Genomic DNA, 14,296 nt, shown 5'->3' with positions numbered 1-14,296 from the left:
TGAGGGGGATAGCAAGCATTACCTCAATTAAACCAGCCAGTCCATCTATCACTTCTGGCATGTAAAGACAATTGGAGGAAGAAAACATTCAAAAAAAATAAACATTATTGAAAAGCTTATGTATGAAATGATGTTGTGGTTTACTTTGTCGGATTTAGATTCTTGCCTCAGCCAATCACCCGAGGTCTGTTTGACTAAACCTGTGAATGTAGCAAATGGTATAATATAGCAGGTGGTAGTTTTCTCAGCTTTTTCCTCCCTCTTTTTTCTCTTATGTATTTCTTTGTGTGTTGGTGTGAGTGTTTGGCAACCGACTCCTCCAGAGGCCCCCAAAAACTGCCACATTAACTTTAACAGGCTCCGTGGCCCAGAAGCTCAAAGTGATTTATTTTGACCAATCAGCCGAGTGAATCTGAGCGGAGGCCTCCAAAGCGTCTTTAACTCTCTTTATCATCAGAGTCGGAGTTTCTCTCGATTTGGCCTATTCCACCCCGGTTTGATAGTCTTTTGAAAAGCCCAGCACTCTGTTTTCTTGGCAATTGGCAAGACCTTGGAAAAGCAAGCTTTTCCTCATGGTGATTCCTTCCTCATGTTCTACTTTTTACCCCTGTGCCTTTGTCCATCTTTTTCTCCACCCTCCACTTTCCTGGGCAGTCTTGACTATGCTTGGCCTTGTCCCTTGCCCGAGAGCTCCAAAGAGTAAAAGCCAAATCCAATATTTCGCTTTCCTTGTAAGACTTTCTCCTAAGATCAAAAGAGAAACATTGGAAGCTGGTAAATAAGGATTTTTTTGGACCGTGTGTTCATCGTGCAGTATGTGCAATATTTAAAGAAATATGAAGATTTCCAACTAGTTTGAAGACTTTCATTTACTTTGAAGAGGTTTGAGAGTTTTGACTGCATCAAATGTAATTAATTAAATGAAAATCAGATGCTTCCTCTCTGGGAAATGTAGATTACCCAGTATGTGTGTACATTAGACCAAAAAACCTTCCTATTTGTGTGTCTTTGCAAATCTGTGCAGCAAAATGACCCCAGAGTTCTTCAGTGCAGTGCCTGTGGCAGCTCCTGTCTCTTCTGTCAGTTAAAGCAAACACAGCAAGGGTCTCTCCAGGCCCGTGTCCATGTGTGCATACATATCAGTCCAGTGCATACACCTCTCCCAGTGCTGTGTGACCTCCATTGATGCCCTCTCAAATCCCGCGAATGGAGCTCGGGAATAAGAAATTAATTGCCAAACAATGCATAGCTCCCATCCATTATGGCTCTCATCATGTCAGATGATATCGAAGCTTACCGGATGCCTTGCAGCATAATTTATTGCTCCTCCTCCCCGCCACCGCCAGCACCTCTTCAACCTTTCCACTTCCCAGTTGCACATTGTGATGGATTTGTGGGCTCGACACAATAAGATACTATTAAATGACAGGACTTTTATCATTTATTTTCCATCCTTGCCACTCAGCATTTTATCTATTTATATAATTCATTTTAAATAGTTTACAACTCAGACTATTTTGTGCTGATGAAGGTGACAGCGCTACCTGAATTAAAGCTTCTCTTTTGACTATACAGATGAATGTTTTTTTTGTTGGTTTGTTTGTTAAGCAGCTTTACTGTGACTTATGAATGATTGACACAAAATGTTCCCTGAACTCAAGGGGTGAATCAGTGTTGTGTCTACAGATAATAAATAAGTTAATTAAGAACCCTTTTAGGCACTTTAACAGCAACCTGTCACAAAGGTACATTTTACTCTTATTTCTTTAGTTAAATCTATAAGAAATGCCAGTGCCAAGCCCTGCATCTAATACTGAAGCCTTCTCTATGTGAAACCCAATACCAATCACCACCACTAAACACTGCCACTGATACAGGCACCCATTCAAAACAGGTCTCAGTTGTAACAGCACACTTTTTACGCTGTAAATAAAGATACGGTCTTCCTTTTCTTAGTTTGCAGCAGAACCATCAACCACACAGCAACCCTAACAGTTATACCCAAACAGACCTACAGTATGTTTAGATTAAATGTCTCACAAGAATACTATTCTGTTTTCACTGCATGTCAGACCAAGTAACAAGTCTTGGATTGTAGAATCAACATAGAAACAGGTATAGAAGCCTTGGGAATTGGAACAAGTAGGAACTAACCCAGTTCAATGAGACAGCCTATACCTCCATAGAAAAATGACAATTTTACTCAGTACAGGTGAAACACAATCTGCGTTGTTCAAGTTGATTTGTCAGGCAATGCTCCATGTATATGGTTTACAAAGTTTGATTGTGATCATTAGCTTTAGATGCTTCTATTGCATAAAGAATTTCAACTTTTATTTATATTAAATAATTAGTAACACATGTATAATACTATTTTCAAAAATGTCTTTTTTTTACATTTTGTTTTCTGGCATAACTTGGATCCTGTCTGAACTCCCTGAAGGCCCTGATGGTTTGACACAGAAAAATTCTAACTATTAGCTGAAACCGTGGCACACAGTAGGTGATCAACTGAATAATGATGCATCTCTCAAGTTTTAGGTCAGATCTTTGCAGGATTATACCCTTTTTCTTTTTTCATTTTTTTTTTGGCTACTTCTGAAATATGTGACTTTCAGATGCTTCTCACCTGCTCCTCAAAGCTCAAGTAGAATTAAATTGTTGACTTTGCAGCAGTCTTTCATTTTGATCTTGCCACAGTCATTCATTATCTGAATTTCAGAATTTCTGCTTTGGGTTTAAGAACTGAAAAAGATGTAGGTTAAAAGAGACATCAAAGAGTGTAAAAGCTACTGAAGAAAAATCATTTTAAAATGTTATAAGAAAAGATCTGTTTGGAAACAAACTGACATGAAAAATATTGAATCAGCCCAAGGTTCACAGTGATGTAAATTGCATGTCAGAGACAAAATAGAAAATAATGCCTCAACATTTACTAAATGCTGAAATGATTGTTGATTATGAAGCAAACAAATTCAGCAATTCACAGTTCACTTTCCTTAACGTCTCCTTTACAGGGTGGATGAGACCACTCTTGGAAACATAATTTTATGCAAATCTTTTCTCTGAAGTCAAAGATGTTGATGTGTTGAAAGCAGCTTTAGCTTAGTAAAAAAAGAAAAAAAAACACAAATTTGGTGACAAAGTGAGTCTAGTTCCTTTTAAACTCATGAGATCACATTAGCACGTTTTAAACCTTCTTAATGACATTGTAAATCTAATTTGTGTCAGCAGTGGAAAATCAAACTATGAAGCAGCAAAAAAGGTGCAGCTGAAGCTACAGTAACTCAAAATGCTGACGCTTCATGAATTTGTTGAACTATCTGCTTTCGCCTTACAGACAGCATATATGATCGCGTAAAGGAACTGATTTAAATTCATTTCTCAAATCTCACCTATGTTACGTCCAAGAAGGTACAGCAGCAAGTCACACAACCCAACACAGCTTGACATTTGCTGAAACTGAAAACCACATAGAAGTAAAATACAGTATTATCTTAATCAATCCAAAAGGATAGTGAGAAACTGCTAGTTATAGCCAATCCTTATCAGTAACCCTCATGTACAGGCAGCTAGTAAGAGTTTGTTGAACAGTGGGAATGTCTAGCTTCTTCAAATCACAACAATGTATCAGTCAGATATTAATTCTGATCATGGGTTTAAAAATCTGTCCCAGCACCCAGACAGGTAATTTTTTAAAGTTTAATATTAGCTTTTGTTAATCACATTGAATGAGCTATAAGTGGGTGAAAAGTAAGTGAATAGCTGACAGAACACACCCACAGTCAATTTTTTTTAATTCCCTGTCTGTGGAAAATATCTGCTGAAGATGTAGCCATGCATAAAGGTTCAAAACCTAAAATTAGAAGGTAATTGGGTTCAGCATGACGATGGAAGACTCACTTCATTGTCTATTGCTTGTTCCATTTCACCCCAAAAGCCCCTTCCACCGCTCTTTTGATCCCGACTCAGCCCAAGTTTCCCAGAGCCAGACGTGTCTTGCTCTCCATGTGGAAGTGGCAAGTCACATAAACCGGATCCATTTCATAATAGCGTTGCAATTTTCTCTCCTGGAGCGGAGTCGAGCAGGCTTATCTAATTGTGGAAGCCACGAGCCCTGGGATACAGAGAGAGAGGCTAATTAGTTAGAAATGAATGCTTTGAAATGAAGCACAAAGCACTGTGTGTGGTAGAAACAGACTTCATGCTTTCTGTGAGATTGGGGAGGGGCTGAAGCAGAGCATCGATGATGAGAGGGTTCTGGTACTCGAATAAGACAGGAAGCTGGAGAGTCTACGATAGTTTACTGCGGACTTTTATGAATGAACAGGTTGATACGTTTACTCCTGAATGTTCTTAAGCCTTCAAGATTTAAATGGATAATGTAAGAAGTGGTCTGTTAATATGTTAAATAGCAGGTTAATTAAAGGTTTTTGCATGGCCATAGCTCCTGTCACAGGACACAGAAGAGTTGCCTTGAAATATTTTTTTTACATTTTTTAAAACCTACAACTAAAATTATTTTTTGATTAATTCAGATATGCTCTTAAGTTCACTAATCTATTGCTCTGGGCTCTGAAGAGACCACTTTTACACTATATGTTCTCCCAAGCCTATTTGTATCCCCTTGTCTAGATTGGCAAAGTTAGCAAGTTAAAACAAAATGACCTTGTATTGTCTCTAAGGCAATAGTGCCTGCAGACTGTAGCTGCTGTCCACTGCTGGCTTCCCCTTTTTTTTCTTTTTTCTTTTTTTTTTGCTCTGCATGTGCTCATTTCATGGAAAAGACATTTAATTCTGTTCAAGGGCACACTCCTCTTTTCTGTCCCTAGTCTCTATCTCTTTTGCGTCCGTGTGTGTCTGCAGGTGTATTTAACATGCCGTATGTAGACCGAACCTTCGGAAAAATAATTTACCCGTGGACTCAGTGGGATCATCCAGAAGAATAGAATTACATTCTAAACATGATTCCTGGTGACTTTGAATTAACCCCCTGCTGTGACAGACATTTCCCTAAGTCATATTTCTTCCGTACTGTCATACTGCCTTAACCATTCAACATTTTTTTATCTTTATTACTTTAGAAGAAGAGGTAAAAGAAAATGATCTCACTGTCTTTTAGCCTGGGATGAGAAATGACCAGATGAAATGGTTGACCAGACTAGGGTATTTATTAAGATTCTGAAAGGACAAATAAATAAAGAGGAAAAACAAAGCTGGGTAGCACTACACTATATATAGCCCATGCTTTCCCAAAACTCAGACATTATTTTCAAGCTCTTACCAGGTACTTTCTGGGACTGCACTGGAATTGATCTGTACCTTTAATGGGACTAGTAATTACTTTCTCTGTACCTAACAGGTAAATGTCCAAATCTTACAATGTACCTTCTAGTGCTAACCAGCAAGCTTCTCAAATTTTATTTCCGTATGTACTTTTCAAAACCTACAAAGTACTTTCCTAGCAGTTTCCTGAAGCATTCTTGTTACTTTCACCAAACCGGCTAGGCACTTTTAGAGATCTTATGAGGTACGTTTGTGAGCTTATCAGGTACTTTGCTAGAGATGATGGGACACCTGGAATTTACCAGGTGTTAACTGCTTTCCGAGATCTTAAAGGATACAGCCATTTACCATACCGATCTGATAACAGATTAACTCAAATTAAACCTACACATGATGATACATTTTCCTATAAATGTAACATTTGAGCATCTTAAACATAGTACCCAAGACTAGTGCTTCCAATATGTTCAATTAGTTGTGATAAACCTTCAAAGAACAAGGTGTTCTTACTACTTATTATTCATTTTTACACTGACTCTTTTTAAATGCACCATGTAAAATCCTTATGCTTTATTAAGATTTGGACATTTTAAGGTTTTTATAATAACATGAAATGTCATCCTATAATTTTAAGGTTAACATTAGCATTTGTTAATAATACAGAAATAATGTAAAAGCTGAAAAGGGTCAGCCAGTGAAGTAATGCACTCCTACTTTAATGCTCTTTAATCCAAGCAAGTATCAATATCACACAGGAGCAAATAAAATGTGTTCATGATCTGTCTAACTGCAGTCTTTTCCATTTTAATAGTCCCTCATGTGTTTCAAGTTTTACCTTCATTAACATATGCTGGAGGCAGCTCAACAACACCACTTCTAAATTAGTGGTCTTCACCTGCGTAGAGATTTGATTCTCCTAATTGGCCCCTCTGCTTGCCTGTTCAGTCACTAGGTTGTATGAGGATTGCCACAGCAAGGCCAGTACTGATCTTGATATAAGCAGATCAGATTTTTATCAGACGTCCTCGTGGTGGCCTTCCTATCATATTCAGATTTAACATCCACTGACATCAAACCTATATTTTAAAAAAAAGCAGGGTTTCATTTTTGATTTTATTTCTTTTTGGCCACACATGAAACATAAATGCTTTCATAAACAATCAAATAAGACTGGTGTCCTTGAGTATATTTCCCTTAAAGATATTTCCTACTACTGCTTTCATGGTAGATGGTGATGAAATTAAAATTACTGATGATGTTTGTCACCTTGTGGAGAATGGAAATTGTGTTTTCTTGGGCTGATTTGTATCTTACTGATAGGTTCATCTGTAAAAACAATTCGTAACCATACACTTATTTTGTACCTCTGCATTTCCATTTCGCACCAACTGACTTTCAATGTGTGAAATTTGTACATATAAGCACTAAGTGATTGCAAAGTTTGTAAGTACCTAATCTCGACCCTTCGTGGTGTGGTGTAAGTGTAGTCCCAGCGGTTTCCACCTGGCAACAATAGTAACTAAAGATGAGTCCTACATTTTCATGAACATAACCAACATGTAAAACAGTCTATATGTATTATTTGTCAGGGAAGCTTAAATAGTGAAATGCAATTTCATTTTACCCTTTCCAAATTTACCGTACCGAGATATTGTCCCATTGCAAATTGAATCTCATGGAACAGTCCCCCTCGCCCCCCGTTATCTGAGCTCACTGAGGTACACCGCGTCCATTGAACCTGCCAACATAAAATTGACCTTCATTAAATTTTGTTTTGCTCTCCTTTCATACGAAGATTAGGATCGTTTGTCACTTCTGTCTTTTTGATTGTATCCCGGCACTAGGAGGAAATGACAGCTGTCCCAAATTGCATTTTAGTGAAGGTCCAAATTGTGTGTCTGTGAGAAAGGCCTCTTTCATCCATTTAGAGGGGCCATTGCGAGCTGTCCACAAACCGCAGACTGTAATTAGATCATGACATACAAAACTGTTGGCAAAGCTAAACAGAGCAAAGATGGTGGTGTAAATATACAATGGTTGGATTAAAAGGGGAGTTAGGGCATTCTTTTATTTTCTTTTTTTTTTCTGTGGAAATGTTATGAAGTTTTATCCCTTGTGTGTCCTTAGACACTCTATGGGCTTACTGAGTTCATGGATTCATAAATAAAACTTGGAGCTAAATTAATTTGGGACCTCTAATTTCCAATCAGAGACAATGTGGAAGATGAATAAGGTGCACAAGGCATGATTGATGACCAAGACTTGAGGAACTTCAGGTGCATTTAAGAGGGAGGAGAAGATGGCTGAGCTAGTGTATGAGTCCATTTCTTAGTGCGCATGCATTGGTGTTGTTACGATAGGCATTTTCTCCTTAGAGCTCAGGTAAACAACGTCATTAGCAAACAGTTCCTGGAGTGTAACCACAGGGAAGATCCACATCCAGGAAATGGGTGTTAAACTTTGTCCTCTATGACCCAGAAATAGCATATACTTAGAAAAAATTGCCATTGACTTGCAGAGATATGGCCCCACTAGCAGCTGCATTTAGAATGCACAGCTGGAAATGTGCGTTTCCTGGTTTGTGTGGGGGTTGTCGGCGTGTGTATGTTAGCTTATCCAGCAGGGGTCCCAAACAAGACATCATGCATGCCCATTTTAGTCACCCCTGAAAACTCCGACTGATCCTCTTTGAACTATCTTCTCTACTTAAACTGACACATGGAAAAAGGGGAAGAATAGAGTTCCCATGTGTACACTGTCCATATTTGAGCTTTAAAAAGAGCAAATTTCCGCATGAACACAGCTGAGGTACAACTGATGAAATGATTTAAAACTATTTCTGTGCTTTTTTTTCTAATCTTACATCCTTTCTTCTGTGTCAGAAACGTCCTCCTCTGTCATGGTTTATATGGACACCATGACTTCAACAATGAGGACCACTACTCGACCCGTCACCGTCACCCTGACAACCACAACAACCAGGACTACCACTACCAGGATGCCCGCCACAATAACTGCAGTGGCTGTGTGGCCACACACAACAACCACCACGCCATCACCCGTGCAGACACTGGTGAACGCCTTAGAGCCAGAAGATGACGACGGAGCTCTGCCTTCCTCCAAGCTTCCGAACATCAGGGTGGAATATTGTAATCCCTTGGTGATGATGGACATCGCCTGGCCGAAGACCAGGCAGGGCACTGTCGTCAAGATGCCCTGTCCATCAGGAACCATAGGTAATGCTGGTTTGTTTTAATGCCAGATCTTTGACAATTACTGAGTAGGTGTTTGCTCTCCATTAACTCTTGTTAGCTTGTCATTTGTTAAAGACCGTGGAAGTGTGTAGCAGCCTTTTGCGTCATTGAAGAAGGTGCTGTGTTTGTCTTTCTTTGGAATGTGTTTGTTTCCTGAAGGAACACAAGCAGGCTTTATAGCAATATATTTCATGATTTCTTTTTTGGGGGGGGCAAGTAAGCTGCAACTAAAATGCAGGAGCCTTGTTTTTAAGTCCATGTAGAAACTGGAATTCACCCGAGCTTTGCAAGTTCTATTTTCTATAATAAAATCCTAAAATGAGTCGTGGTGTGGAGAGGGCAGCGATAACAAAACCACACATCTGCAAGATTTATGACTAATCCCAGACAAACTCAAACATATCTCTGTTGAAATCAGAAAAGCTCTGCTTAAAAAGTAAATAGTGTTTCTCTATTTCCTCTCTCAGAGAGGATGTCAATATTCTCCTTAGAAGAACCGGTCTGCTGTGAGTTGCTTGTGTGAGTTTTTGTTTATATTTACACTCCCTGCGCAGCCTACATTCGCTCTCTTCCTGTCTTCCCCCCACTGACTCTTTATTCCCGACTCAATGAAGCAGCGCTAAAGATAGCATAATGTTGAATTTGTATGAAAACTAGTTACTAAAACATCACACAGCTGTAGTTGTGCTCTGTGTTTCACTGCAGGATAGATGTGAATAATTATAGCTCATTAGTCTTGATCAGGCATTAGACCGTTGTGTCTGTGGATGTTTTCTGCCCGTCTTTGCATCAATACTAACAGAATAAAGTCAAGTGTAGTTTCAGATTAAATCAATGTTGACTGCTGCGCATTTAAAGACATTCTATCTAAAAGGTTAAAAACCTGAGAGCATTTATTTTTTTTAATGGTTTAGTTTAGACAAAAACACCAAGCCTGCTGTCAGCCAGGATTCTTCAATAAAGATTTTTGTTGCAAGAAAATCAATGAAACTGGGAAAAAAAACAAAAAAAAAACGATAATGAATGCTTTATACAGTCAAGACGGAAACACAGACAAACAGAAATGCTGGTCTAGGAGTACTTCCATAGGAAAGGAAAGCAAAATGAGTCATTGGCAGTAATAGCCCTTTCAGTGGCTCCTTCCATGCAGAAGACAATGCAAAACATGGGGACTCTCAGATACGGTGTACTGTCAATGGAAAGAAAATCAAAGCAACTATCTTGGTTTCTTTCAGAAAAAAGTAAACCTAAACCGAGACGCACTGGGAAAGGATAATACAAGGATAAAATAAAGATGCTACACTAACTGAACAGGCACAATGGCTCTTTTAGTTACTTTGTCCTGGTAAGACACTTAATATGGAATCCCTAGTTCTTTAATAGTGCACAAAATTAATAAACCAGTAGTGCCATCAATGATTATCGAGGACAAAAACCCCCCACCTCTAACCACAGAATCACTGAACAAAAAGCACTTTTTTAAGGTGAAAAAACAAAAAGATGACGGTCATTATTGCTTTTGTCCGAAGAACAGAAGCACTGGGCTAGGTGTGCTTTCTATCTGCAGTCAACCAAAAAAAGTACACAGAATTAATTGCAGCAATAGCTCAGACAGCAGCACAAGCACTGGGTCAGGGGTATTTCTATGAAGAAAACATAGAAAGTACATCAAATTGATGCAGAAATAGCTCTTTCAATGGTTTCATTCAAGAAAAAAGTTGGGCAACCCATAGAGTCACAGGGCCAAAGCACCAAAAAGTTGTTTTGGTTTTTTTTGGACAGTATATGGTTTTTTTGTCTCTTGAATTCTTCTTAAGTGCAGAAACAGCTGTCAGTAAATCTATCTATACAGAAAAAACAGCTAAAAAACAGTCGTTGGGCCAGGGTGAAGGGTACTGTCTGGTGAAGGGCCTGCTAGTATTTCTATGTATAAAAAGCAGAGAGAACACAAACGGTGATGGCAGCAACAGCTCAATTTATTTTACATAACAGAAAGTAGTTTTTATTTAGTATTTAGTTACCTCCTTTTGTAATTTTAACTCTGATAGAGGGACGAATGAACCATTTGCTTTGCATCTGGTAATCAGTAAACCTTAGTGCTTGCATATACTCTTTAGGTGAGGTCTAACTACACCTGCACAATGAAAAAAAAAAGTTATTTCTCTGGTATGCTCAAGTTCAGTTTGGGGCCCAATCTGTTCATCAATCAGTGCACCAACAGAGTCACGCACATATACATGTCGTCTTCATTAACGGGACAACGTCAGCGCTCATCGAGACCTCGCTAACAGCCAACACATGGTGCAGATAAGAGGAACCGCTACCCCACCTCCCCCTCTCAGAGCTCCCTTCAAAGCCGTCGCACTTCAGACAACACTGTCAAGCAGAACACGGCCGCGTGAGCTTCCTCTGCCACTCTTTGAAAGTTTTGCGAGCTCCCCTTCCATCTACGTCTTTTCGTTCCCTGTCACTCCTGTCTCTCCCCTCTGACCCTCCCCTGACTCCCCACCCACCATCCCCCTTCTCTTTCATGCTCCTTCATTCTGTCTCTCAGTGTAGGGGGGAGATGCACAGTCACTTATCTTATAAACCCATCAAACACAAGGCTGTCTAAGGTGGACCGGAGAGGGAAATTATATGTCAATCAAAATTTATATCTGTTAATGCAGGTTGTGTCAACCTGCAACAACACCCTCTGTATACAAGAAAGAGTAATTTAATGTCAGCATGCAACTTCGCTGATGTAAGCGGTGAAGGTGCATTCTTAGATTTTTAAGGTGAAGAAGCAAATTGGGTTTAAATTCATTGCAAAACAATCCCAATTCACATGATTTGTTGAACCTGTACCTGTAATAACATATTTGGTTTACATTTAAACCAATAAAAATATTATATTGTAGATGTCAATAGGTGTAGCAAGATTAGAAAGGCTTAACGTATAACCATGCAGATTAATAATACTCAGTATCTGTAAGTGGATTTGCAGTGCTCATCTATCAGCAGAGAGTTTCCTCCAACCTGTTAAATTGACCTTTCCTCGGGATTTCAGCCTTAATTGGCACCTATTTTGTTGTATCTGCTTTCTTATGCAAGACTTAAACAGCCACAGGAGCAGACACTTTCTGACTTTTAATGATTAAATACTGAGTGTGTCTGGATGAGTCCGGCAGCCAGCCACCACCGAAGCAGATTCCTTTTAGCCAGTTTACGATAAAACCATCCAATTACAGTTTTGCAAATTCCATTAATTGGATCACTTAGAAATTTTGTCTCTTTGGACAAGTTTCGCAAATAAGAAAAAGGGCTTGACATACAGAAGACTCGGGCAATAGACAAGAAACTGTAAAGTATTATGTGGTGTGTCAGTCTATAATGGGAAAATGGTCGAGGAAAATTCTGATAGGCTTGCGTCAGACGAGATTGGTTAGAATGACGGACAAAACACACAGAACAAAAGATGTTTCTCTGAGTCTTTATAACCACTTAACTGGTGACTTTCTTCTGTCTAAAGGCGTGGCTTCATTCATGTGCTTGGGACCAGAAGGATACTGGGACCTCCAGGGGCCTGACTTCAGCAACTGTACCTCTCCTTGGGTCAACATCATCAATCAAAAGGTAAAAACCACAACTTTCACTTTGCACCATTTTAAAAACATTTGGAATGGTGTTTAATTTTCTTTCATTATCTTTGTATACGTTTAGAAACGATTTTCCGAATCCAACATGTATTATTAAATTTGCTAAAAGAAAAAAAAAACAGCACCACCTTCATATACAATAAGCAGAATGCTTTTTATATTACCTATGTATAGGACTAGGTTAATGCTATTTAAGTTTAAGTTAATGCTATAGAACTCAAGTCAAGGCAAGTTATTATTTTAGCACAAAGTATACACAAAGTGTTTTAAAGTGCTGAAGTCACATTAATGACAAGAAATTGATTCAATTTTAAAGACATGACAACAATAAACTCATAAAATACGATTTGACTTTAATAGGAAGACTTTAGAAATCTATTGTTTTTAATCCTGACTTAAAGGAGCCAGGAACAGGGTCCACACATCTCTTGCTTTAAGGGACTTGGTTTAAAAATCTGCAGAGCAGAAAAACTAAATGCTGTTTTCACTTGTTGGGTTGTGACCCTAGATATACTGAGTGACCCCTGTTGGATCTGGCTCATACTGACTAACAATACTTTGAAACATTTATTGGCCCAACACTATTCAGAACCTTGTGAAAGATTTTAAAATTGGTCCTTTCACACACAAGGAGCTAGAGCAGTGATGCAGGGCTGGCGTAATGTGATCAATTTGGCAACAGCCTTTTGAATGAGCTACTGCTGCCTTATTATTTTGCTGAGAACTGTAAAGACACCATTAAAATAATCTATTTCACTGAACATAAAAGCATGACTTATTTGTCTTGTTCTATTTACCCTTTATTTTGGCAATGTTTTAGCATAGTGGTAGGCTTATTTAGGAGTAGGAATTAGAAGAAACAATTCTTCCAGAACAGGAACATTTAGTTTTTATTACTTAGAAACTGTGGAGTACTCATTACTTTTACAAATTTAGAGCATGCTTAGAAAGTCCAGAGAATACCTACTAACAAGCACCCAGAAGTCCAGAGGATGCTTACTTATTTACACTTATTTAGCAACCCAGAACAGGAATGAGAACTTGGAACCCAGAAAAACTACCTTAGAAAAACTACTTTTTAGACTCGTATTCTTGCAACCCAGAAAAGAAATTAGACCAGAGGACATTTACTTATACTTATCTACTAACCCTGAATAGGAGTATCTTGTTTATTTACTTTGGATAAACATTATTAGCTTTTTCTTCTTTTGCTCTTTCTTTCGGTTTGTTATTTTGTTTGTATTTCCTCTTAAATCCTGTAAAGCGCTTTGTATTGCCTTGTTGCTGAAAATGTGCTATATATATATATATTTTTTTTTTGCTTTTGCTATACTTTATGTGGCTTTTGACATATCACATAAAGTGTTCCACCCAGAGATATTATTGATACACAAGAACAGCGTACATGTGAGTGAGCATGATTTGTCTGCTCACATTTATTAAAAACCTAATAACCACAACAAAGTCCAGCAACATAGTCCACTTTTATGTAATGTTGAACATTTACCATTTGTAGCACAAACATTTGGGTTAAAGCCTACTGCTGTTCTTAACATGTGTAGCTTATTCCTCTTTTATTCTATTTGCGGTACATTGCTTAATAAAATAAACCTTATGTTGTCGGAAAAAAGACTTGAACATTTCAATTAGTTATTGTCAGAAAAACAGGAAAGCCTGGATGTTTCAGTAGTGTTAATTTGAGTCTGGACAGGATAATTCAGAAATGTTTAAGAACCTTAGAAAGGTTGAGAGAGACTTTATCCTTTCACCCTTCTGTCAGTACTGCTGCAGCGGCTTTCAGGACAGATATTTCTGTCGCACTCAGTCAACTCTGCTCTATGTTGGTTTCGTTCTTTGCCTGCTCATAATTGGTCAATTAATGTAATTGATTAGCCAGGCGGTTTACTCCATAGAAAGCTGATACCTCTGTGTGCATGCACATATGTTTAGATTGGAGTGAAACCCAATCCAACAAGCCAGCATAGTGTAATGGACTCCAGTGGGTAAGGCTCTATCCACGCTGCCGTCTCCTCTACAACATGATACAGCGGTTATAGCTCTCCATATTGCTCGAGCACAAATGACTTGCATCTTCTGCTCTGCAGGCTATTATGCAAA

General features: G+C 38.6%; 1 protein-coding gene across 13 annotated transcripts in view; it reads left to right on the top strand.

Annotated features, from left to right (window-relative positions):
- The window catches only part of LOC114157487 (adhesion G protein-coupled receptor L3), a 290,896-nt gene that overhangs the window by 194,540 nt on the left and 82,060 nt on the right, over positions 1–14,296 (top strand). For all 13 annotated transcript variants that reach the window (XM_028038500.1, XM_028038491.1, XM_028038499.1 and 10 more), the window contains 2 exons: positions 8,169–8,522; positions 12,052–12,155. In XM_028038500.1, coding sequence (XP_027894301.1) covers positions 8,169–8,522; positions 12,052–12,155 — 458 coding nt within the window. The remainder of the gene's footprint in view (positions 1–8,168; positions 8,523–12,051; positions 12,156–14,296) is intronic.

This window comes from Xiphophorus couchianus, chromosome 14 (genome assembly GCF_001444195.1).
Source record: "Xiphophorus couchianus chromosome 14, X_couchianus-1.0, whole genome shotgun sequence".
Taxonomy (NCBI): Eukaryota; Metazoa; Chordata; class Actinopteri; order Cyprinodontiformes; family Poeciliidae; genus Xiphophorus; species Xiphophorus couchianus.
Note: the sequence above shows the minus strand (reverse complement) of the source record. Positions and strands in the feature narration are given on the sequence as shown.